The 27,629-nt window shown below is 50.2% G+C and overlaps 1 protein-coding gene across 2 annotated transcripts in view; it reads right to left on the reverse strand.

Moving 5' to 3' along the window:
- The window catches only part of ECPAS (Ecm29 proteasome adaptor and scaffold), a 790,558-nt gene that overhangs the window by 281,220 nt on the left and 481,709 nt on the right, over positions 1-27,629 (reverse strand). For both annotated transcript variants that reach the window (XM_069240017.1, XM_069240008.1), the window contains exons 31-32: positions 26,976-27,055; positions 698-803 (exon numbers count right to left, since the gene is read on the reverse strand). In XM_069240017.1, the coding sequence (XP_069096118.1) occupies positions 698-803; positions 26,976-27,055 (186 nt within the window). The remainder of the gene's footprint in view (positions 1-697; positions 804-26,975; positions 27,056-27,629) is intronic.

A 27,629-nucleotide genomic window follows, 5' to 3' on the forward strand; every position in this document is an offset into this window, starting at 1 on the left:
TGTCCCTTTGACTGACATCTGTGTGTCTTCTCACCTGCATTCCAACGCAGAATAGGGTCGAGTCCCAGTAGCATTCTTGCATGTATGGAGTATCTTTGACTCACCAGAGGTCTGCGAGGGGAAAGGGACTTTTGAGCAAGACCGACTCCTATAAAGGTTTCGTGAACAGCCTCACAACACGTTTATCCTCTAATCAAATGATATTCTGTAGATAACAGGTCAATATACACAAAAAGTCAAAGATTTTAAGTCCATGTCACTTTCCTTTAATGCAAGCATCTCAAAAACTAAAACATATTCACACAAAAAAAGTTCTAGCTTCATTCCAAGTTTGGTGTAATTCCAGTTAGCGTTGTTTGCATTAGGGAAAGCAAAACTTCTTATGAACTCAAATATAAAGGTTCTTACATAATCCTTACTCCAAACCCATGGGCCAATGTACACGAAATGTGACATAGCATAACTTGGGTGAATTAACTAATTGGGTGTACATTTGTGCAGATCGTCAAACGTTGACAAAGCTAGAAGCAAAAAAGAACAAAACTATTTTCAATCGCAAGAGACACTTTACCATAGCTAAAAGTAAAAAATACTCCATTCGGATTAAAACAGAAACCAACATTCCTTTTAAATCATATGTATAAATATTGATATATGATATGCGAATATAGACAAAGATGTGGAACAGTCGGCTTACCTTAATATCATCTTGCACTCTGAAGAGAGTTTCCCATATTTCAGGAAGCTTGTCAATAATGTCATCCAACTGCCGTCCTCGGAGTAAGTCATTCAGTGCTAAACAGCTGTAAAAACATGTAGATGTGCACATTAAATGTCAACATATTCATTGACTGTCAAATTGCATCCGGAAAACCATTGCATTTTTGTAATTAAAATGTTAATTGAAACACTGCTACTAAGACAAAAAACAACTCGCAGGTAACCCAATTAAGCACACTGCTATCAATATGCATGTGGTCAGCTAATGTATGCTGTTCACTAAATCAGTACCATCCATATGTTAATATAGTTAGCTATGGCAATTACTGAGAAAAGCTATACATACGCACTACAGGAGTTGGCTATTTGCAAATCAAAAGTATTTAATTTATCCCATTTCAAAACTTAGGAGCTGCAACAATAAATAAGAAATGTAATTTCTGTTTCTGTTAAGGCGAAGAATATATATTTCTATGAAAAAATCACATGCTATGTGTAGGAAGCTGGCTCTGTATATACTATATCAAAATGAGATATAGGTGGTCATTCTGACCTCGGCGGTAAAAGGCGCCTACCGCCGGTCAGAAATCCTCCATAATCCCGCCGCGGTCGCGGAAACCCGCCACGGTCATTCTGACCCGCAGAAGGCAAACCTCCGAAAATCCGACCGCCACAACAGACCGCCAGACCAGCGGTCGGCGGAAAGGTGGAGGTGACCAAACCTCCACCGCCACGCCAACAGAAATACGCCCATGCCATTACGACCCACGAATCCACGCGGCGGTCATTCAAACGCGGTATTCCATTGGCGGGACACACCGGCGCGGTCAGAATACACACAAACGAACAAAACTCACCCACATTGGACGATTTGAATCCCACACACCTGATACACACACACACCACTCCCACACACACAATACAATATAAAACACCCACCCACATCACCCACAAACCCCTACGCTTAAAAATTCGTAAAGAAGACAAGAGCGAGACACCAGCATCCAAAACATAACAGCCACAGCCACTCAACACCATCACCCACACACTATCCACACACAAAACAACACACACCACCACACTCAACTCACTTAAATACACATACTCCACCCCACACATCATACACACCACCCCATGGCACCCCAAAGACAACCCCGCTTCACAGACGAAGAACTCAGGGTTATGGTGGAGGAAATCGTTCGGGTAGAGCCCCAGCTGTTCGGCACACAGATACAATACACCAGCATTGCCCGGAGGACGGAGCTATGGCAGAGGATTGTCGACAGGGTGAACGCAGTGGGACAGCACCCCAGAAATCGGGAAGACATCAGGAAGCGAAGGAACGACCTACGGGGGAAGGTGCGTTCCATGGTATCCAGGCACAACATCGCCGTGCAGAAGACTGGCGGAGGACCCCCACCTCAACCCCCACAATTCACATCATGGGAGGAGGAAGTCTTGAACATCCTGCATCCTGACGGCCTCGCAGGAGTCGGCGGAGGAATGGATACTGGTAAGTTGAAGCTTCAATACTGCTTCCCCCCCACCTGCATGCCAAATCAGACCCCAACCCTCACCCCCATCCTCGAACCCCACCCTCACCCCCACCCCCATCCTCACCCCCACCCTCACCCCCACCACCATCCTCACCCCCACCACCATCCTCACCCCCACCCCCAGCACACCTATTCCCCGCCAATGTCTCACCATCACAACCCACACATCCCAAAACCTAGGCCTGCATGCGTCCACTAAGCATGGACACCCATCACCAAAGCATGCCCAATGCATATACACATCCCCCCCACAAGCCACCCTCACCAAAGCCCCCACACACGAATGCCAGCACTTGGGGACACGGGAACCCACAGATACACCCATATGCCACACATTGAAACTATAACCATACCTCTATACCCCTGCAGGACCCGACCGTCAACACACCGCGGCGGAGGGGCCAGAATTATCCACACCCCCCACCCAAGAGGCCGTCAGCGATGACAGCAGCTCTGTCGATCTGGACACCGATGACCAGCCCGGACCATCGGGGACCTCTGGACAGTCGGTTCCCCTCACACAGGCACAGGCCACTATAGACCCTAACCCCTCTGGGAACACCAGCACAGCTCCCACCCAGCGGGCCCATGCCTCTGTCTCCAGGGCGCGTCAATCTGCGGTGTGTCTACCACTACAGGGCACCCAGGATAACCCACCACCCCAACAACAACAGGGACCTGGGGGCAGTGGTAGTGGGCACACCGGCCAGGGGGCAGAGGCCCAGGGAAACAGGGCAACTCGGCGGGCAGCTGTGCGACGGGGGGGGAGGAGAGGCCCAGGGAACCCACTCTCCACGAGGTCCTCACCACCATCATGGGAGCATACAACCGCTCCCAGGAGACGATGGCGACGGTACTGGCCCGGTTCCAGGAGATCCAGGTGCTGCAGGAGGAACACTATCGGGGGTTCAGGGAGGACATCAGAGCCATCAACACCACCCTGGTTACCATGGTAGGGCTGCTGCAGGACCTCGTAAACAGCAGGGCGGACACTGAACAACACCCAAGGGCCCCTGCCACTAGCCTGGACCAAGAACAGCCATCCACCTCCGCCGGCGCTAGTGGACAGGAGGCCCCCGCACAGCAGCAGCCCACCAGACCCCCACCTCCTGCAGGAGAAGAACCACCCCGCAAGAGGGCCCTGAGATCTCGCAAGAAGACAGAGTAGGATGTCAAGACCCCCGCCAGCAAAGGATACCACCTGATGTCATCCCACTGTCCCACATTGTCACCCTGTCCATCCTTGAACTGCCCATGCTCCATCTCTCCACAGGCCTCTGGACAATGCACCTGTGTGACTGTTACTCTGGACTCTGCCATGGACATTCCTTCACCATAGCCCCCACCCACTTGAAACCACCCATCCCATTTTGAGCACTTAAATAAACACCTATTTTGCACCAAAATATCAGGAGTCTGGCTGTGATTTCAATAGATTGTAATTGACATGACAGTGCAAATATGTCCTTGTACATGGTGAAGTCAACAAACAGCTGCCACAAAGCTGTAGTCCATGGGGAAACGAAGCACAGGACTCGTAGTGGGGACCCCAGATCTGAAATAGGGAGGGAAAAGCCAAAACTCAGTCATCATACACTGGGGCAAATAGACAGGCAGCAGAGATGCTGCAGAGTAGTTAACATTTACTAAATTATCTTTGAAATGTTACCTGTGTCCTATTGGAAGTACTGTTCAATGATTCTGTCCCTGTTGTCTGTTTCAGCCCCGTCGTCTTCCTCCTCGTCACTCTCCTCAGGTTCCACCGCTGCCACAACACCACCGTCTCGACCATCCTCCTGCAGGAAAGGCACCTGGCGCCGCAAAGCCAGGTTGTGAAGCATGCAGCAGGCCACGATGATGTGACACACCTTCTTAGGTGAGTACATTAGGGATCCACCGGTCATATGCAGGCACCTAAACCTGGCCTTTAGGAGGCCAAAGGTGCGTTCGATCACCCTCCTAGTACGCCCATGGGCCTCATTGTACCGTTCCTCTGCCCTGGTCCGGGGATTCCTTACTGGGGTCAGTAGCCACGACAGGTTGGGGTACCCAGAGTCCCCCACTAGCCATACACGGTGTCTCTGTAGCTGTTCCATCACGTAAGGGATGCTGCTATTCCTCAGGATGTAGGCGTCATGCACTGACCCTGGGAATTTGGCATTTACATGCGAGATGTACTGGTCAGCCAAACACACCACCTGGATGTTCATTGAATGGTAACTTTTTCTGTTCCTGTACACCTGCTCCCTGTCTCTTGGGGGAACCAAAGCCACATGGGTCCCATCAATGGCACCAATTACGTTGGGAATATGTCCAAGGGCGTAGAAATCACCCTTCACTGTAGCCAATTCGCCCACCTCAGGGAAAATGATGTAGTTCCTCACGGATTTCATCAGGGCAGACAACACTCTGGATAACACCTTTGAAAACATGGGCTGAGACATCCCGGAAGCAATTCCCACGGTTGTCTGAAATGACCCACTTGCCAAGAAATGTAGTACTGACATGACCTGCACCAGAGGGGGAATCCCTGTGGGTTGGCGGATGGGGGACATCAGGTCGGGCTCCAGCTGGGCACACAGTTCATGGATAGTGGCACGGTTAAGACGGTAGGTCAGGATAATGTGGCGTTCTTCCATTGTCGACAGGTCCACCAGCGGTCGGTACACGGGAGGATTCATCCGTCTCCTCGCCCAACCCAGCGGACGGTGCCTAGGAAGGACAACATGGAGCACACAGTCAGGCAACCCACAGGTACGTACTCACAGCTAGCACAGTATACGATTCTCTATGCAGTGAATGGCGTGTCTGAGTGGCTATGCAAGGCCTAGGCCTGTGTGACGCAGTTGAAATTGAGCCATGTGGGCCCTGGAAATGGCGGCTGCCTGACCTGTGAAGTGTGACAATGGGATGTGAGGTCAATGCGCTGGCGTGGCACACCGCGGCGGGCGGCGGGCGAAGACCGCGGCGCGAAGCCGCATTGGTTAACATTGAAGCCTATGGGTTTCAGGAGCCAATGGCGAAGGGCGCCGGCGGTGGCGGGACGCACCGCCGCGGTACGCACCGCCGCGGACGTGACCGCCATTTTCTATCTACTTATCCACTTGCGACTTGAACTTTCACAGGAGAGGACCTATACTGCAAGTGTTGCTGTGACCTCGGTCTGGAAGGGACAATGGCTGCTGCGACTGGGGAAAGGGCCCCTGCCTTCACTGGAGAGGAGTTGGAGAAACTTGTGGATGGGGTCCTCCCCCAGTATGCGCTACTCTACGGTCCTCCAGACCAACAAGTGAGTTTAATTCAATATGGATTTGGGGCCACTGGCTGGCTTGGGGGCCTGGCGGGGATGGGGGGCATGTTGGGCCTGGCGGGGGGCCTGGCGGGGATGGGGGGCATGTTGGGCATGGCGGGGGGCCTGGCGGGGATGGGGGGCATGTTGGGGCTGGCGGGGGGCCTGGCGGGGGGCCTGGCGGGGATGGGGGGCATGTTGGGCATGGCGGGGGGCCTGGCGGGGGGCATGTTGGGCATGGCGGGGGGCCTGGCGGGGGGCCTGGCGGGGATGGGGGGCATGTTGGGCATGGCGGGGGGCCTGGCGGGGATGGGGGGCATGTTGGGGCTGGCGGGGGGCCTGGCGGGGGGCCTGGCGGGGATGGGGGGCATGTTGGGCATGGCGGGGGGCCTGGCGGGGATGGGGGGCATGTTGGGCATGGCGGGGGGCCTGGCGGGGGGCCTGGCGGGGATGGGGGGCATGTTGGGGCTGGCGGGGGGCCTGGCGGGGATGGGGGGGGGCCTGGCGGGGATGGGGGGCATGTTGGGCATGGCGGGGGGCCTGGCGGGGATGGGGGGCATGTTGGGCATGGCAGGGGGCCTGGCGGGGATGGGGGGCATGTTGGGCATGGCGGGGGCATGGCGGGGGGGCCTGGCGGGGATGGGGGGCATGTTGGGCATGGCGGGGGGCCTGGCGGGGGGCCTGGCAGGGATGGGGGGCGTTGGGCCACTGGAAAGGAAAATGCTGAGTAACTTGAACGTGGTATTTCTCCCTCCCTGTACGTGTCACATAGGTCCGCGCCCATGAGAAGATCGGGATTTGGCGTGCCATCGCCAAGGAAGTCCGGGCCCTGGGGGTCCACCATCGACGGGGCACCCACTGCCGCAAGAGGTGGGAGGACATCCGCCGCGGGACCAAGAAGACCGCCGAGTCTCTGCTGGGGATGGCCTCCCAACGTAGGCGGGGTGCCTGCCGTCAACTGAGCCCCCTGATGTTCCGGATCCTGGCGGTGGCCTACCCTGATTTGGATGGGCGCGTGAGGGCAGCACAGCAGACACAAGGGGGTGAGTACAAGCATTATCTACTCTGTTGTCGCGCAGTGGAGGTGTCTGGGTGGGGGAGGAGGGCTGGGGGTCCCCCTAGGCCAGGGCGATATCTGTAGGCTGGGCACCCCCGTAAGCCCCTGTGTCCCCAGCCACCACCCTCAGTAGTTTGTCAGTACAGCCATCCCTGGGCCGTGTCATCCATGGGTGCAGTTGTCAACTCTAGGCGTGTAGGGCATGTTCCACGGAATGCGTAGCGTACCCCAAGTGCGCAACTTAGTGCAGGGGGCATCTGTGTCTGTCATGTCCGCTAACTGTACCGGAGATCCATGTACTCAATATCCCTTTATTTCTCTCTCCCCCCCCCTTTTTGTTTGTCTTTCTGTGCTTGTGTGCATCAGCATCATCAGGCGGAGGAGAAGTGGCATCGGGGCAGGAGGGAGCTGCATCTCACATGGCCCAGGAGGGCCATGCCACAGAGTCAGACTGGACCAGTGAGACGGAGGGCGAGGGGAGCTCCACGACGGGGACGACTGGAGCCTGCAGCGACACGGACACGTCCTCGGAAGGGGGCTCCCTTGCGGGGGTGGCACCATCCGTGCCCCCCGCCATTACAGGTACAGCCGCCACCCAGCGCACCATCTCCGCCCTCCCAGCAGCCCCTCAGCGTTCGCCCCGTGCCCGCTCTGCCAGGAAGCCGGGCATCTCCTTCGCCCCAGGCACCTCAGGCCCTGCCCCTGTTACCCCCGCTGCCCTCAGTGAGGAGGTCATTGACCTCCTCCGAACGCTCATTGTTGGGCAGACTACCCTTTTGAATGCCATCCAGGGGGTGGAGAGGGAGGTTCATCGCAGCAATGCGTACCTGGAGGGCATTCATTCGGGTCAGGCTGCCCATCAGCGATCGTTCCAGGCTCTGGCCTCAGCACTGACGGCAGCCATTGTCCCTGTCTCCTGCCTGCCTCTACTAACTCCCTCCTCCCAGTCTCCTGTTCCTCTGCCTGTCCCACCCACACCATCAGACCAGCCTGCACACACCTCAACACCCAAGAGAAGCTCATCCAAACATAAGCACCACAGATCACGCAGACATTCACACACGCAACATTCCGATGCAGACATGCCAACAGTCACTACCACCTCTGTGACCCCCACCTCCTCGTCTCCCTCCTCCCTCCCTGTGACGTCTACACTCACACCTCCATTCACCTCACCATCAGCCAGTGTTTCCATCACCAGCACACCCTCCACTCCAGTCCGCACACATGCAGTCACCACCCCCACTGCCATTTACACGTCCCCTGTGTCCTCTCCCACTGTGTCTGTCACCCCCTCTTCCACACCACACAAACGCAGCCACCCACCCACCCAACAGCCATCCACCTCACGACAGCCTATCCCTCCTGCACCTGCACCCAAAGACAGCAAACGTGACTCACCTACAACCACATCCTCTCCCTCCACTCCCATTCCCACTGTACCTACCACTCTCCATTGTCCCAAGAAGCTCTTCCACGCCACTACTAACTTCTTTCCTGACCCTGAGCCCCCCCCTCCTTCTCGTCGGGGTAAGAAGAGCACCTCAGCCACCACCAGCCCTGCAGCCCCCTTGACAAGGGTGCAGGGGTATTGGAGCCCGCCAGCCCGCATGTCTGGATCTTCGCCCAGCAGCAAGGGGACAGCCAGCCCACCCCCTGGGAAGAGGAGCAGAAGGCGGAAGGGGCACCGCAGGAGCCCGCCTTCTACATCCCCCCCGGACACCACCCAGAGACAGTCACCAGCCACAGCTCCAAAGGGAGGAAAGGGCCACAGGCCGACGACTAAGGAGGGCAAGGGCAGCAAGTTGGAGAGGTCAGGCAGCAGGCCTGCTGCCCAGGAGGAGCCCACAACCCCCATAGCCGCTGCCCCGGGAGGAACCGGCACAGCTGCCCCGGGAGAGCCCACCAGCCCCATAGCCGCTGCCCAGGGAGGACCCAGCCCAGCTGGCCAGGAGGGCCCCACCACCCACAGCCCAGGTGGGCAGTGAAGGAGCACCATCCCCGCTGCCCAGGAGGGCACCACCAGGCATTTAGCAGTTGGCCATAGACCGTCCGCCGTCTCAAGAACCGCTGAACTGGGCCCCGCCGTCTCAAGAACCGCTGAACTGGGCCCTTCAAGGCAAGAACCGCTGAACTGGGCCCTTCAAGGCAAGAACCGCTGAACTGGGCCCTTCAAGGCAAGAACCGCTGAACTGGGCCCTTCAAGGCAAGAACCGCTGAACTGGGCCCCGCCGTCTCAAGAACCGCTGAACTGGGCCCCGCCGTCTCAAGAACCGCTGAACTGGGCCCTTCAAGGCAAGAACCGCTGAACTGGGCCCCGCCGTCTCAAGAACCGCTGAACTGGGCCCTTCAAGGCAAGAACCGCTGAACTGGGCCCTTCAAGGCAAGAACCGCTGAACTGGGCCCTTCAAGGCAAGAACCGCTGAACTGGGCCCTTCAAGGCAAGAACCGCTGAACTGGGCCCTTCAAGGCAAGAACCGCTGAACTGGGCCCTTCAAGGCAAGAACCGCTGAACTGGGCCCCGCCGTCTCAAGAACCGCTGAACTGGGCCCCGCCGTCTCAAGAACCGCTGAACTGGGCCCTTCAAGGCAAGAACCGCTGAACTGGGCCCTTCAAGGCAAGAACCGCTGAACTGGGCCCTTCAAGGCAAGAACCGCTGAACTGGGCCCCGCCGTCTCAAGAACCGCTGAACTGGGCCCTTCAAGGCAAGAACCGCTGAACTGGGCCCCGCCGTCTCAAGAACCGCTGAACTGGGCCCCGCCGTCTCATGAACCGCTGAACTGGGCCCTTCAGGGCAAGAACCGCTGGCCCTTTGGCAGACGTGGCAGGGCAGGATCTATCTCGGGCAGGGCTGCAGGATGTCCTCTGGCCAACTTGCCTCCTCCAGTGGCAGTGGGGTCTGTTATGGACTGTATGGACTGTGGCTTTGCTCTCCCCAGGATGGCCCAGTGGGCAGGCCACCCACTGTATGGACTGTTTCGACTGTGGCTTTGCTCTCCCCAGGATGGCCCAGTGGGCAGGCCACCCACTGTATGGACTGTATGGACTGTGGCTTTGCTCTCCCCAGGATGGCCCAGTGGGCAGGCCACCCACTGTATGGACTGTTTGGACTGTGGCTTTGCTCTCCCCAGGATGGCCCAGTGGGCAGGCCACCCACTGTATGGACTGTATGGACTGTGGCTTTGCTCTCCCCAGGATGGCCCAGTGGGCAGGCCACCCACTGTATGGACTGTATGGACTGTGGCTTTGCTCTCCCCAGGATGGCCCAGTGGGCAGGCCACCCACTGTATGGACTGTATGGACTGTGGCTTTGCTCTCCCCAGGATGGCCCAGTGGGCAGGCCACCCACTGTATGGACTGTATGGAATGTGGCTTTGCTCTCCCCAGGATGGCCCAGTGGTCATGGAGTCCCCTCGTGGATCTGGCGTCGTGTACTCAAGTGGCTGAGGTGCCCCCCCTTCCCTTCCCCCTGAGGTGCCTGTCCTATTTTCTTTCGGATGCCCCTGCAGTGTTCTCTCCGTGGAGTTCTTGTCGTGGGACTGGGCCTTGCCCCTTTGCACAGGACCCCTGTGATCCACGGACAGTGGTTGGACTACATTTAGTAGCTGTATATATTTTGTACATAGTTTATTTTTTTATTGGGATTAATGGCGTACATATTTAAATATATCTGCCCGTTTATGATCTCTTCTTTTGGTCTTTGCATTATTTCGGAGGGGGGTGGTTTGTGGGTTGTGACAGTGATCTGTGGGAATGCATTGATGTGTGTGTTGTAGTGGGTGTGGGTGGGTGGGTGTGTGCCGGTAATCTTTTCCCTCCCCTGTGTCGTAGGTGCAGTACTCACCGATGTCTTCCGCGCCGCCGGGCGTGCTCCTGGTATATGAGGAGGAATAGGAGTGCGGGGATGACCTGTAACTCTGGCTCCATACTGCCGGAATCTCGCGTGGAGTGCGTAGAGGTGAGCGTTTTTCCCGTTCGTAGTCTGTTTCCGCCGTGTTCTTATCGGCGGTGCTCCCGCCCCGGAAAAGGTGGCAGATTGGTGGGTCGTAATAGGGTGGGTGGTACTTTGTCTGCCGCCGGGCTGTTGGCGGGAACCGCCGCGCTGTTTGTTTGTACCGCTGTGGCGGTCGGAGTGTTAAGTTGGCGGGCTGTGTTGGCGGTTCCCGCCAGGGTCAGAATTGCATATTTTAGACCGCCGGCCTGTTGGCGGCTTGGCCGCCGCTTTATCACCGACCGCCAGGGTCAGAATGAGGGCCATAGTGTGCACAGAGTACAGGAGTACACTAGAGACTTAACAGAAGCTAAAGTAGATAATACTAATGCTCTCTTTTGCGGTAGTGCTTATCAGAGGGTAGGGCAAAGCATTTGTTGCACACACACAGTCAATGAGTAACTCCAGCCCAATTGTTTTATATAGCAAAAATATATTTTGTTACTGTATTATTAGAACCAGAAGAACGTTGTTGAAGGTAACTACAGTTCTAAGTAGGTATCAATCCTATGCATCAAATGTATGGTTTTAACAAATAAAACAGTTCACAAGTAGCAATTTTCAATTTCAAATGTTGATAGTTCATTTTTCATAGGAGTCAAAAGAGTCCTGGGGGGAAGTGTTAGCATAGAAAACAGATAAGTACACGTCTTACGATTCCAGTCTTCAGGATTTAGGATATCCACAGGTCAAAGTTTAGACTGACCTCAAAGGTGCACCACCAGCAACATGGGGCCGGCTGGGTGCGGAGTTCAAAGTTGGCCTTGGTTTGGAACGGAATCCTATGAAGACTGGGGGTGCTTGGAAATGATCTGCTTGCAGGTAAGTACGCACATCTTCGGAGAGCAGACCTGGTGGGTTTAGGTGAGCACTGGGGGGGCCACAGGCAGCCACCAATCACACAACCTCAGCGGTACAGGGGTGGCCGGGTGCAAACACAAGGCTGGGTGCCCAATGCTTTTCAATAAGGGGACCCCAGAAATGACAAAAGATGCTGCAGGCTGGGTCCAGGGGGTCGGTTCTGGAAAACCACAAGCTGGACAAGGAGGAAGACCGCCTGCTGATTGTCGCTGGACCGCCGGTTGGCTTCTCCAAAGCCTGGGAGCTGCGGGTGCAGGGGTACCTTTAGGAGTCGCGGATCTTTGTCGGATCTGGTCGAGGTCAGGGGGGTCTTTGGATTTCAGGCTGCAGGCGTCATCGTGCTGGCCCAGAGGGTTCAACCCATGGTGGACACAAGGTCGGAATCGCCTGGGGCCTGCTCTGGACCGCTGGGCAACCTGGGCACGGGCCATGGGTGTCGATATGCAGAGTGGGCAGGACTCGTGGATCTAGGGCGGGTCTTGAGTAGTTGTTGGAGTTTCTTGTGGACAGGGCCACTGTCCTCGTGAGTTGTTGGTCCTCTGCTGGACAGGCAGTCCTCTGGGGGGCTGCAGAGGTCGCTGGTCCTGCAGGATGCATCGCATTCTTGGAGCAGGGGTCTTTGAAGCTGCAGACAGGCCATTAGGGCTGGGGCCAAGTTAGTTGTTGTCTGGAGTCTTCACTGTTGGTGTTGGCTCAGCAGGGGGTGGGGGACATGAATCTCCACTAGCTAGAGTGCCCTGGGACACTAACAGGAGGCCTGAGCCTTTGAGGCTCACCGCCAAGGGTTGCAGTTCACCTCCACCCAGAGCAGGCTTTGTTTCTGACTCCAGAGAGCACAAAGGTTTTCACCCCATGGGATCAGAAACTTGTTTGTTAGTGGCAGGCTAGCACAGACTGGTGAGTCTTACGCTAAAGGGTTGGTTAAAGTTACAAGGGGCATCTCTAAGATGCCCTCTGTGTGCATTGTACATCAGTGTGGGTTTATTGTGCTGAGAAGTTTGATACCAAACTTCCCAGCCTCTAGTGAAGCCATCATGGAGCTGTGGAGTCTGTAATTACAAACTCCTATCTCATGTACTTAATATGGCCACACTGCACTTGCAATGTTTAAGAAGGGGCTTAGACACTATAGGAGCGTATTGCTCATGCAGCTATGCCCTCACCTGTGGTACAGTGCACTAGAACAACTTATCCTATTAATTAAAGCTTCTTGTACTGGGCTCTTGAGGTCAAGTGAATCTATCCAACTTAAGACACAATGGGGGTTATTCTAACTTTGGAGGAGGTGTTAATCCGTCCCAAAAGTGACGGAAAAGTGACGGATTTACCACCAGCCGTATTACGAGTCCATTATATCCTATGGAACTCGTAATACGGCTGGTGGTATATCCGTCACTTTACCGTCACTTTTGGGACGGATTAACACTCCTCCAAAGTTAGAATAACCCCCAATGTGATGAGCAAGATTCTTATTCTTTTGCACGGAGTAGCAAGAAGTATAAAGGGCACTTAATGAGCAGGTGGAGAATGAAGATTAACTAATAAAGATTTCTCAATACAGTCCGACACACAGCAACATGTGCGAGGCCGAACATTCTAGAATCTAGATGGACAGGTTTAGTTACTGTGTTACAAATTTCCAAGTTAATGTGTTTCTGGCCTCTCATTGGGCTTCACTCTGAGTGCCCCGAAACCCTACCTGGTAAATCTGCACCCCTGAGTTAACTTTTGAGATGGTTCCGATAACTCCAGAGGTGGAGACTTTTCAGGCATTCAGAGCAGAAGCCTGAGGTTCCATTAAGGAATTACTGTAATCACTAATGCCAGTGTGATTCACCTGGTAACTCTCCATTATGCCTCAAAGTTACCCCTAGATTTTTCGGAAACGGCTAAAAGCTCTGGAGAAAAGAAGCCAGATCTATAGTTTATTTATGTACCCCCATAATTTTGATGGGTCCGATAACTGCTGTTACTGAGTCCACCAAAATTGACGGGACACTTCTAACAATGGCATTAATGTATCAATGTTCAAAAGTTACGTACTCTGAATGAGACGAGCTTTACATTATGATGTTTTCTTTTTCCCTCCTTTTACACCCCTGCCTTCTTGGCTCCCTTTTCCCTTCCTTTTATCGTTGTTCAAAAATGCAAAAATAAAGTGTTAAAAAAAAAAAAGTTACGCACTTACAGTCTAATAACTCACTGGTTTTGCTGTATCAGCTTTAGGTGGCGACAAGTTAAAGAGCCTGTACAATAACAATATCCAATGAATGTCAACTGGCAACCTTGGGTATGAAAATAAGGCTGGCAAAATAGGAGACCGGCTAACTTGAGAGTCATAATTTACTCTACAAAGAAAATCTGAAAGAAGGAAATATCTTGGGAAAATATAAAAGAACAGAAGTAAAGTCTACAATAAAATTTCCCTTCATAAAAGTTCTTTAACGTTGCACGGATCAAATGTAGAGCCAAGGAAAGGTCCACGTGTGAAATGGACACGAGTTCCAGCAAATATATGCATCAAGGAACCCACTGATATTCTAGATAATCATGGATACCACCAAGACGCGGATTCACAGGCACAGCAATAAGGCGAAGCGTTTGACTTCACCTCATCCGTCAAGACAAGGGAGCATCGATCTAGGTCTCCTACTGTGGAGCCTGCATCTGTGCCGACTCTGCACCTCCCGAGTTTCGGGGATCCGGAGTGACCCCTGCCCGAATCTAGCAATTTTATGAGGCTTGCACCTCATTTCTGGGCAGTCCGACTCCGCTTCGGCCTCAGCTTCATGGGGCAACCATGGATTCCTTACTGGATCCGGACCGCCAATAGTCGTACCACCTTGACCTTCCCAGCCGCCAGACCTGATGGCAAAATTCCCAGCTGGGCAGCGCCACCCCCATCCTCACTGCTGATTCAGTCACGGAGCCGGATAGATGCTGACAGAGGCCTTGCCCTTTAAGTCGGATCCTACGCCTTATTATTGTAGGCTAGATTACAGTGAGGAAGGAGGGGGGTCGCTGCAATTAGATGTCTGTATCAGATCTGGCACCCGTCTGCTTGCAAATGTGCCCTCTTCCAGGCTGAGAATAAACTACAGCCACTTTAGTGCTAAAGACTGACAGCGTGCACATGGGGGCATGGAAGAAGCAGAGGTCAGACCGGGGGCATCTTTTGCACCTCCCACAAGCTGTGCACTATCTGGCACCCAAGTGTGAATTCCCCTGGGCAGATGGTGATGCCCTTTAATAGGCCATATCTCTGAAGGTGAGATAGGGTGAGCTTGAGGGTCCACTGGTGATCCTGAGTCCAGGGGAACTAGTGCAACAGCAAGTAGTGCCTGGGACTCGTGACCAGAGCCATGGTGAGATGAGACTGAGCCCATGGAGGAGGTCACGGACTGGAGAGGTTCTTTATTTACTAGACAGGTGACTCACAGAGGCGCACACATCAAATGGGCTGCAAGACTGGCCTTCAAAAGTGCATTAAGGATCTCTGACCTGCTGGGAAGCACTGTAAGAGATTTCCCCCTAACCACACTACCACATCTGTGGTTAGAGAAAAAGGGTACTGTGACTGGGGAAGTCTGCAAATCAATCCCCTGTCAGTTTATGATAAGTAAAGATGAGTGACTTAATGAGTCTTAACCTTTTGATTGTATACTCATTTACTAATTCTTACATTTCAAAACTATTTTCACGCTTTTATTCATGAATTGGGGGCACACTATTTAATAATAAATGATCCATGATATCACAAGGTGTGATACCTTCATATTTTGAGGACTAAAGTGCTTTGAGAACCTGCATGACTTTCTATCCCACCGTTTCATTATATTGGTGGAGGTCTTTATATTTTGGAAGTATGGATCTAGATAGTAATAATAGGTACTCATAAATTACAGCCCTGAAGAAGTCATTGGGAAATTCCCGAACGAAACACGTGTTGGCTGTTAATTTGGATGTGAGGTTGGAAAAGGCATTGCTTACATAACGCCTTTGAAGAATATGACTGAACTCTGATTGGAGAAATCTGGACCTAGACTTTGGATCATGTAACAAATTTGGAGTAACAGACCTAAAAATTCTCTTCGTTTGGATTTGGACATTGATATTTAATTTGAGGATATTAATATTATGTTGAAAGTAATCTTATTTTTCTCAGAAATATATGGAAAATCATTGTTTAATGTACACTGACTCATGAGTACTATATTCTTGATATTATAACGAGTGCCTCTTGTATTTCATGATATTAATAAGTGCGGGAGCACATATTAAGACTCAGGGGTGGGGTCTTCCAAGGGTGAACCGTTACAGGATTTGACCTCTATTGATTTTCACCTCGTTACCCAGAGCGCCTAGTATTCTCCCAGTATTGTACACCCACACGTAGTTAGAGTTGAGGTGCATGGCTTATGACAAGAGTTGATGGTAAAAGCTTTCAGACTCTGCCAAAGCTGGATCAGACCAATGAAGGTACCAAAGGTATGGTATTGGTAATGGTCAGCTTTGCGGATCTGAGATATCTGAGTTAAAGGGCAGATATTCAGGAAAAATCTCAAAACATAGTAGGAGAAGAGATTGTGGCTACTTCCTGCACTGCACCTGAATAGTTTAGCCAGGAAAAGGGTGCTGATGTGCATTAGACAGAGCCTGACAAATAGGGTACTAACTGCACCACTACGTTCTCCTGTAAAAACTAAAAGTTGAGTATCAAGGGAAGAGTTTTGTTCCTAGATGGACTCAGTAAGTGCCCTTATTGAGAGCCTTGGCCAGGATTCAGGCTGACTTTTTCTGGTGTGGGCACAGTGATCGCTCCTGGGTGTATTTGCAGGGACAAGGAGTTTATTTATAGATTTATTGTTGTGGGCTCTTTCGATACTTCTAAGAGGAGGAAAGAGAAGGGGAACTTTGAGTTTTGTAGTTGCTTCTCTTCAGCTGCTCTGCTTTCCTTTTACCTCACACACACCCTTAAGGAAATCCTGCGATGATTAAGAGTGATAATATCCTTGGTATGCCAACACTTACACTGAATATGCAGCACCCACAATGAGGAAACTGCAAGTGTAAATTAAAAACCTTGGGAACAAAACAGTAAACATCAGCAGGAGGAACTGCTGAAAGACACTTGCAGTATGAATAGTTCGAGCTCCTCCCCTACTCACAACACCACAGGAATTGTGAAAAAGTGAAACTGTATTGGACAAGTGGAATTTGAATGACCTGCTAGTGATGAACTGATGCCATAAGATTTAACTCCTAGCTACCTGGAGGAAATAATATCTATGCACTGTTGTCAAAAGATTAGCTGAAATCAATAGTGAAGTTGATTGTCTCAGGGACATTTGCATTGAACAGATCGGCTGAGTGCTATAAACGGGAGAATGGGGATAAAAAGTGAGGAAACGGATACGCACTGGATATGCAACCATAGCCATGGCAATCTTCACTAGACGAACTAGACGTCTGCCTTTTTCCAATCACTGAATTCCAGGACCCTAAAGGCTTACTTTTAGGATTAACAGGAAACAACTGAACCTTCAGAGAAAATGACCAGCCTTTAAAGAGTTTAAGTAAGAGCAGTGTCTTGTGCACAGTAGGCTTTCCAAGGCGGCATTCCGTGGTGTGCCCAATGATGAGTGAAGAGCCACATTCTCCAGAAAGGGCAACTCATAAGTAGCTTCTCGTAACAAACGCACCCTCACTGCGCATGACTGGTGAGCCCTCAGCGAAAACATCAGCAGATCAGCGTCCAATGAAAGCAAGCGCTGTGTAGAAAGACAAACTTCCAGTGCATGTCCCAAAGAGCACCAGAGGCACCGAAACACGGGCTGCACACAACGTAAAACCGGTCTGAATGACAGAGAGCAGTCGCACTCCAATTACTTCAGGAGTGTTGCTCCAAAATACTGCATCATGCGTTTATGACATAGCTGCGCTGATGGGAGCGCTTTTGTTCCTTCTAGTTGCGACGGGGCAGCCATTGCGCATAAAAAATAGCAACAGCAAAACGCCAACTATTATAGCCAAAGTTACTGGAAATCCCCTGAAAATACTGGGGAATATAGAATTGATGGCTGAAGGTATTAAACTGAATATGGAGGAGAAAATGTGCATAGTAGGCTTTGCAGAATTGAAATGAGCACGCTCCTACCTTCTAGCGAGGTTAGCACTATACAACCAGCACACACAAACATACATACTTTTGTAGGAGTGACAGAGAACAATACATCATCTTAATCTTCACACAGTCTGATAATATCCCCCACGGCAACGGTGTATTAAAGAGAAAGCATCATATTTGTTGAGTAAATTATATGATAAAAATCTGGGCACGTAACCATCCCGCAGAAAAGTTACTTACCTTTAGTAATGGCGTTTTGGTATAGACTATATCCAACTGCAGATTTTTCACCTCGTGACTTTCCCAAGGCACCAGTCTGGATCCAGAAACCTCAACAGCAATTCACTTGAGCATTGATAGGTGGCACTGTGCGGCTCCATGTCAGGTCCACCAGTTCTGGATGTGATGTTGGGGTCCTCATAAGACCCCCAACTCTGCATGCTAATGTCAGTTTCTTTCTGATATACTTCCATGCCATTGGAGGGGGAGAGACAGAAATCAGAAGTGCAGTGTGCCGATGTTTCAGATTTGGGATCTTATTATTGGTCCAAGTCAGTCCATTACACAGAATGGGTAGGAGGGGAAATCGATGTGGAATATGCAATTAATCTCTCTACCAGAAAAAAATAACCAGTGTTAAGTAACTTGTTCCTTTGATAAAGACTACTAACTATAGATTCCCCACAATGTGAATACATACCAAAATAGTCCATTCCTAGGTGGTGGATCTGAGGAATGGCTCAGATCAAGATATCTTGCAGAACAGATAAGGCGAAAAGCCCATCCCACCAGACCTGGTTGTCTGGGCAGTAATGCTTTGTGAATGTGTGGAGAGATGTCCACATCACAGTCTGGCAAATGTCCAAGGCTGGGACATAATGCTCCAGTGCACTGGTCGCAGTCTTCACTCTGGCGTTATGAGCATGTAACCCTGCTAGTGGCTGCCTTTAACTAGCCCATAGCAGATCTTTATTCAAAGGACACTCGATCTTGAGATAGTTTCTTCTTCACTGCATCTTCCTTTTTTGCTCCAGAGAAGCCCACCAAAAGCTGGTCATCCTGCAAGTATTCTCTACTTTGAGTGATGTAAAAACTAAGAGCCATCTTGGGGGGTCAAGCTGAAGCCATTTCTCTGCCTCCGAGGACAGATAGCCAACAGGGTGATGATTACCCTATATGGAAGGGCAGAAACATCTGTAGTAAGAAAGCTGCCTTTGTCCGAAGGACCAGTTTGTCTGGAAAGAACGAAGCGTATGTTTTTTGTTTAAACAAACTTATTGTTATTTCATAAAGTACCAACACAACCTAGCTGGATTCATCATAGCAGTATAGTGCAGTTACAGATGAACAGAGCTACTGTTAGCTCTTCAGAGTGGAAAGTGTCATGAGATGGTTACAGTGTACTGAACATGTGATGCTGAATAGTCCATTCAGACACAAACAATAACTCCCCACAGTCCCATTGCCCGCCCAACAACTCTGCACCCCTGCCCAATATTTCATAAAGCATAGGATGCCATCCAAGCACTGGAACTAATGAGAGTATGCATGCAGTCAGGAAGCTCCCAGCATAGTTGTGTACGAAAAGAAAGTGTATCCATGTCCTTCTCTCTATTGGTGCAGCATGCTACGCTGGTGAGTCTATGGGGGAATGGATTTCAGATTCCCAGGTTCCTTAAGGAAATCCACTAAGTGGTCCCTAACCCGGGTTCAATCTATCGAGCCTTGATCCCTTCTCATCTTCCTGTGTAACACCGCACACTCATATCCAGCCCACCTGAGGAGTTCCTCCTTCCATTTTGTAATTCTAGGGCCCCTAGTGGCTTTCCACTGCTTGGTGATTTCACATTTAGCTATGATCAGAGCTAAGTCTATGAACCTAGAAGTAACCTTGCGTCTTGCGGGCCTGGGGTAGCCCCCAATAGGCATGCCAGCTGTGTGCAAGGGATCGACCTCTGAGTTACTTCATTGATGCAATTCCTCACCTCCCTACCGTAATCTGCTAAGAAATGGCAAGACCACATCATGTGAAACATTTCTGTCCCCAGTGTCCCACAGCAAGGGCAGGATGCGCCAGCAGCGTGGAAGAGCAGAATAATTTTGTCAGGGGTCAGATATGCTCTGTGTAAAAAGTAAAAGCTTATCAACTTAAATCTGGCGCTCCTAGACACAGTGTCTGTGCATTTAAGTATCTTGGCCTATTCAGCTTCTATGAATGAGAGAGCAAGGTTTTCTTCCCATTTTTCTCACAGTCCCACTAAATGCATTGTGATGTCATGCTGCAAGGCTTGATAAACACGCCACAGCCTTGAGCCGACCTGAAGTGGTCACAGAACCTGGCAGCCCATATGTCCGTGCCTGTACCCAAGTGGGCACGCACAGTGGCTATTACTGCCCGGTGCCGTGAAAATTTACCTCTTGGAATCTCAAAAGTAGTGGATAAGTCATCAAATATTAGAAGTTCCCCTCCTTTGTAGAGGTCCCCGACCCTTATCACCCCATAGGCATACACCTCTGCTAGCCCTCTCAACCTTCTACCTCTAACTATTTGCTCTAGTTCCCACAGTGGAGTGTCCGGTGCATACGGCATGCCAGTGTGGGGTGTGTTGGAGGGAACAGCGCCAACAGTGTTGGAAGACCTACAGGCCCTTGGGACCTTCACGAAGTGGGAGCCATAGATTCAGGAGGGTCTGGTCAAGTATTTGAAGACTTGGCAGTTTCCCAAAGCTGGCTCCCCTGGTTGCCTCCATGAATAAATCCACTGGGCAAACCATTGAAGTTTAGCTGCCAGGTAATAGGCTTTTAAGTATGGGGCTGCCATTACCCCCTCCACTGTGGAGCGTTGCAATGAATCAGAGCTACTCTGTGCCTACCTGTCTCCCATATGAGTTCAGTCAGCAATGAGTCCAGCTTCGGGAAGACTCTTCGGGAAATAATAATGGACAAAAGGGAGAAGAAGTATAATAAACGTGGGAGTGGTACCATCTTTACCACTGCAATTCAGCCTGCAACTGATAGCGGCAGGGTCTTCCAGAAGGCTACGCTGGCACAGAGACTAACGGTCGCATCTATGTTATCCTCCAAAGAGTCAGATGGATCATGGTAAAACCGAAAACCAAGTTGCTTCAGGCATGTCCCTTACCAGGTACGTTTGAGTAGGTCTCGAAGCTGGGGTGCATTCTTACGTAGTGGGAATAGGTGGGATTTTTGCGAAGTAATGCAGAGGCCAAGGCCCATCCAAAACGATCCAAGAGGGCAAGCTGTGTGGCAAGCCCTCGTTCGCATCCTTCAGAAACAGTAGCATATTATCTGGGTAGAGAGCAGAGTAGTGTGAGATGTGCTGTATGTCCAGTCCCAGATATGCCATGCCAGATCACGTGCGACTGGCCAGTGGTTCAGCCGCTATGATAAACGGTGAGGGCGAGAGTGGGCATCCCTGTCGGGTCCTGCTTCCCACTTCCTATGCTTCTGAAATGTACCTTCCCATCCGGACTCGGGCAGCTGGCACGGACTATAGGAGCTTGGTCTACTTGACAGACCCATGGCCCAGCCACATTCTCATTCATACGTGGTAAAGGAAATCCAGTAAAGAATGTTGAAAGCTTTTTCTATAACTACGACTGCGGCTTTATTGTTATGCTGAGGGCAACCTGGTTTCAACAGCGGGATCACACTAGGGCCACGCTTGAGGTGGGTAATCGCCTTTCATCTCTGGCTCCTGCATAGAGGGCACCCAGCCTTGTAGCCACGTCCCCAGCATAGGCTACTTAAAGTTCTACTGAAAGCCTGTCTGCCCCAGGGACCCTGCCTCAAGCGATTTTTTATTGCAGCCTGCACTTTTGGAAGTGTGATATCCCCACCCAGTGCCTCCGCATCCTCTCGTGAGATCACCTGCACCACCACAAGGTCCAGAAAGTGTTGCAGAAGTTGGGGGGCATATAACGCTTTATAGTATTCCCCAAATCTACTATTATTGCCCTCCTGCGTGCAGAGATGCCCAACTAGCTCAGAATCCACCTCTAAAATTAAAGAGCCCCTAGATGTGGGATTTGATGGCCAAGCCAGTAGGGTTCCTGCCTTGTCTTATTCCGCATGGGTTTGGGTCAAGTATTCTCGGTAGTCAAAGCAGCATTTCTCAGTATGAACATCTACTTGTTTTCTAGCCTTCAAAAGCTGTTGTTTCAACCCCAAGTTCCCTGGCCTTGCACTTTCCAGGTCTCTTAGTGCTCTTTAGTGTGTCTTGACCTCCAGCCCCAGGGTATGTCCCACTCCCACAACCTCTGCTATGCAGCGTCCTCTAATAACTGCCTTCAACGCGTCCCACTCAGAGAGGAATCAGTCATGGCATAATTGCCTATGAAATAATTCTGTTCAGCCTCGACAATGATATGCAAAAAGGCAAGATACTCTAAGGTTTCCACCCATAGGCGCCAGTCCAATATCCGGGGAGCTCCCTAAGCCAGTCCAGGAACAGCAACATCAGGGCGTGGTCTGAAATCATGCTACATAAGTATTCTATGCTCCGGACAGCCTCATGTACTCCCGGGGAGCACAGAAAGGCATCAAGATGCACATGCAAGTCATGCATCCCCAAACAGAACAAGTAAGCCCTGGACTAGGGATTATGCGTCTCCAGGAGTCCATAAGCCCCCACCCTTGCTGCCAATGCGAGAATGTCCTAACCAGTTAATGAACCGGTGAAACCACCAAAGGCGGCTGGGAGCTGGCAAGTGCTGGATCTGCAACAAAGTTAAAATCACCTCCCAGTAGTAAATGTGTTGTCATGTACAGGGCTAGGAGTCTGGACAACTCAGCAAGAACCCATCCTTTATCTGTGTCTGTAGCACATATCCCTCCTATGATCAGATCCCAGCCCGCCAGTCGACCCGACACCACCACGTATCCCCCAACAGGGTCAACTAGTTTGATCGTCTTTTGGAAGGGCACCCCTGGGTGGACCCATACCAGGACCCCCTCTGGCGAAGGCCAAGTGTGATGTGACATATGTCTAGCCCCACCATCTATTACGTAATGCCTCTCTTTCAGTGGTGGTGATGTGGGTTTCTTGCAGGAGGGCAATGTGTGCTCCCAAAGAACAAAGTGTGTGGTTGTTGGACACACAAGGCCTGAAATTCAGTCACTCACCTAAAAGATGAGATTGATATAAGGAATACTGATTTGATGGTTAACGGGGGTAAGAGACAACTGTGCATACGTTTGAATGGCGTGCCCATAAATAAGTGAGGATAAAATTAAGGTCCCACTAAGGCATCATAAAAAGGTGTTGGTGGTAACATTTGGGTCAGCCCCTTCAAAAACACATCACAATGGGTAACTTAAAGAGGGATGGCTGATCAGGTAACCGCAAGAAGCACAAAAGTTCAAACAAATAACCTTTAATGTGGCCACATAAAGGCCCTGATTGGCCAATGAGACAAAAAGGAAGGCTGTCTGACAAACTTGCTTGCAAGGGTTGAACATGACGGAAAGAACAACAAGTACCAAACCTCTGCCAGTGCCCTGAATACACTGATGTTCTATGCAGTGGAGAATGGATTGAACGTGGTTTTCCCCAATGCTATGTGGTCCCTCCTATTGCAACTGCCATTAACGATCTTCTAAGCAACAAGAGCTGAGGCTGTCCATACTGGTGTTTAAAGATCCTAGCAGGTACTGGCTGCTCAGGAGATGCCCTGAATGTTCAGCCATTTCCAGAGGCGTAGGGGCTCCAGGGACAGAACCCATGACCCACATTGCCCTGTTTAGAGCAGGATCACATGGTTGCCGTGTTGTCTGTGAGAACCTCTACTTGTTCCCCCTTTATGGTAGGGAAGAATGTCTTCTTCTGATCCTACTTCACAGCCCACATGTGCTACCTGGTGTGGTCCACAAGCAGGATGCCAAGAGGTCCAGAAGCCTAAGAGTCACTGTCATAAAGACCCATATCAAGGGCTAAAGCATTGAGATTGTAGACTGAATATACTGGACTCCTTGAGGCGGGGATAGATTGAAAAAGCACTGTATCCAATATGTCTCCAATGAAGGGGAGCCACTGGGAAGGAATAAGGTGTGATTTTAGCACATTGACGGAGAAATTCAATGATGTGAACATGTCCACCGTCGCCTAGAGGTGGCTTTTGACTGTTTGAGAAGTCATTTTCTGTATCAACTCGTTGAGAGAAGACTAGAATACACAACCTCCACAGATGGGCTGCAACCATCACCTGAAGTGAACTGTTCAGGCCAAAGGGGGCACGGAGTACTGAAAGTAGTCTATGCCTAACTAGAAACTCCAGTAACACCTGTGGGACTGCAGGATACGAACATGAAAATAGGTGCCTGCAAGTTGAGCTTCACCATTTAGTCTTGTGGATCCAGGGCAGGCAGAACCTGGGCCTGGGCAAGCATCTTGAACTTTTCCTTCTAGAATAAGAAGTTCAGAGTGCACAGATTGAGAATGCAGTGAATACCACTGTCCTTTTTTGGAAACAGTAAATAACTGGCGAAACAATCAGCCCTAATCTCGGATGCTAGCAGCCTCACTATTGTTCCTTTTGCCAAGAGAGCTTTAACTTCTCACGGAGCATGGGCAAGTGACCCTCCAGGAGGGGTTGTGATGCAGGTGACAAGTCCAGGACATAGGACAGAAAATGAAAGTAATAGCCATGGTTTACAATCTGGAGCAGCCACATGTCTGACATAATGTATTGCAATGTGGGGAGGTGAAAGATGACCAGACCTTCTACTGAGCTATCGTGTGCTACCAAGGATAAATTAAAGCAGGTTTGCAGCACTGAGAGTTGAGAGAGGAGTTGTGGTCTGGCTAGAATGTTGCCCCAGTAAACCTGAATCATGTCACCTGGCTCCCAGGCCTCGCCCCGACAGGGCTGAGTTGGTTTATTGCTGCTGAGGGCCATATTGGTTGTGCCTTTGAGATATCCCCTGCCAAAGCCTCGAAAGGGGTGTTCTTGTTGAGGAACAGCCAAGCTGGCATTATTAGGACGATAAAGCAATCAGTGACTTCACTCTCCAGACATTTTGAGGGCAGAGTGAGCCTTCACCCAAAAGGTTTCAAGCCATTAATTGCCATCTCATGAGGGACTGTTGGGCGTCTGAAGAGAAGTCTGTGGAACAGGTCCACGCATAATATCTAAGCATCATGCCGACTGCCTTACCCCATTAGTCAGTTGTTTCCAGGCCAAAACCCATTAAACATTATAAGGGATCTTCTGACTCAAGGATGAGACATTGTAGGGTATGTTTGACTACCTTGAGGACAGCTGTCAACACATCCACCATTCTGTCTCATATCCGCCATACTGTCTCAGAAAGCACAAGGTGTTGACGGACGGCAGTTCAAGACTAGCACTGGAAAAAACATCTGCTTGGATTCCCTGTTGGATGTGTGGGAAAGAATTGGGGTTCAGGCAGTGGGATGATGACTGTACCACCAAGCTCTCCGGGGAAGAAAACAGGATCCCCGAGAGTGGGCCTGTCATGCCTCTTGCCTGTTGACTGGAGGACAAGATCCTGGTTTTGCACAGGTGCCCTCTACTATATTTGTTAGAGCCTCCTTAAAGGGTAAGAAAGGTTCCTGGGTGGCTGCTGCAGGGTTGAGAACCTCTACCCAAACTTTGATCTTGATCTCCTTGATAGGTAATTTTAAATCAAGCACTTCCTCTGCCCTCTTGATAACAGTTGAAAAGAAGGTTGATTCTTCTGTGGCAATAAGAGTAAGGAGATAGCAGGCCAGTATCAGGGTAGGTGTCAAGCCCAGGGGCATCCTGCATGTCATCGAAAAATGCCCTGCTCTTCATAAAAAGTACTGCTGTCATCATCTTCATCTTAATCATAGTTGTGGAATTCTGGGTTGGGATGAGTTAGGAGATTGAGCTTCAGAATTTGATAGAACTATCGGATACAAATCCAGTGTTTACCTAAGAACTAGCATTGAGGCTGTCACCAGTGAGGTAGCCTTTGGCTTTGAAGACAGCGTCAGACGTTGTAATGGGACATGAGCCTCGGGCGCAGTGGGCAGAGATGAGGGCCAACCTCTGGTGGAGGTAGGATGGCTCAGTCACCATCTGGGATGGATCTGTCAATGGTCTTCTGGCAGACTGCTGCCTCAAATCCATGGGACCCGAAGGCACTCCAGGGTACCAAAAATGGAGGTTATGGCCTCTTTCAGGTGTCTTATTTCGCCTGCCGTGGGTGTCCGCTCAGGGAAAATGAGACTGAGCGGCAGCAGCTCAGACATCATCAGTGTTTGTCACCAACATTTGCCAGTGACAGTTGTGACACAGCTTGAAACCGGTCGTTTGAAGACCCATATCTGCCCACTGTAAAATAATTTAGTGTGGAAAAAGTAATTTTCATGAGGAAAAGTTCTGTCAAACAGACAGCATTGCTAACTCCGGAATCTCATCCGAAGGCACAGAAAGAAAAAACTGCCATCACTGAATGGCGGTGGCAGTCCTAAATTGTCCCAAAGTCATATCCACAACCAAAGGACCGGCTGTGGAACTGCACAACGCAACCTTTCAATCTGCAAGAGCATTTCTATTCAAGTTTCCGGGCCCCGTCTGGTGCCTGGGGAAATATGCAAGATGCAAAATCTGCAATTAGAAGACTATCAGAACTTGAAAGTTATTGTCTACTGGTCGACAACACTAATGGAAGGATAGCGAACAAATTCAGATAAAAAATACAGTTACCACACCACATGCCATGCCAAACCCTTGCCCAACTGACTACTGAGTAACGGGAGCCAAATAAAATACGCTTGATAATCTGATAAACCATTTCACAATGATGAAAAAGACTCAGTTCAAAAAACGTTTTTCATCCACAGGTGCCACATAGAAATTTTTTGAAAGTGGCACCTGTACACAGATTTTTCAAAGACAAGTCAGAAAAGGAGAATCCGAAGTATTTTTAGTGCAGAAATGTCAGCCACTAAACAGCTTATATCTACAGGATTACAATGGGACAGATGTCAAAATAATGTGCTAGTGTGGTTAAAAAATGAGTGCAGATTAGCATTTTATTAATATCGCTGTTGATTAAAGTGTCAAATAGTTTTTTTTAATTAAATGTTCCGGATCCGTTAACAAGGAGTAAGAAGATGAAAGCAGAACAATTAATCCATGTTGCAGTCTTATGTATTTTTTTTAAAAATAAAATTATTTAATTGGTGCAGTTAATCTAACAGCACGCTAAACCTTTTTGGCATGTTACACACACACTTCACGAAAAACCAATATCAAGTACAAGTATGTTTAAACAAGGAATTTCTTTAAACGACCTTAAAAAGGCAAACGTTTCATTGATTACGGTAAAAATGCAATTTAATAATACACAACAGCAACCTTTACCTAGACTCTCGAACTCTCCACATATTACTTGTCAGATTGTTTATCAGATCTTGAAGAATCTCGGTCAAATATTTGTCAACCTGGTGAGCAAAGAAACCGGTTTAAAAGACGAAATTCAATCAGCAGTGATTACAAACAACATTAGTGAAGACTTAAGCAATGTATATTCCTGTACCAAAGTATGTGAAGTTCTCCATCATGCTATATGCTCTTTCAAGCCCTGTAAAACAAGAATGGGAAAAGGCAACAGGTTTGGGTTTAATGCGCCAATGCAGGCAAGCATAGATATGTACTCAAACATAACAGACTATGCCTTGTCCCTGTGCCACCTGCCTCGTTCTGTTCATCCTGGGTCCCTCTCTCTTTGGCCTCTAACCACTATCTATCTGCATTACAACCTCCTAAGGGGAGCACACCAGTGATATAAACCTTATCAGACCCCTTTTGGGCTCCCGAAAAGGCCTCTGAACTCGAAGTAGCATTGTTGTGCCAATCGAGGAAACGAAAATGGTTTGTGGAGCTAGGTACTCACGATGAGCCTTAATTTCACTGACTTCACCATCAGCTGATGAGTGACGTTATATTTCGTCCCTTAGCCTAGGACAACCGAAACCACTAAGTACATAGGGTATAGAAAACCATTTAAGGGCTTCC

This window comes from Pleurodeles waltl, chromosome 1_2 (genome assembly GCF_031143425.1).
Source record: "Pleurodeles waltl isolate 20211129_DDA chromosome 1_2, aPleWal1.hap1.20221129, whole genome shotgun sequence".
Lineage (NCBI taxonomy): Eukaryota > Metazoa > Chordata > Amphibia > Caudata > Salamandridae > Pleurodeles > Pleurodeles waltl.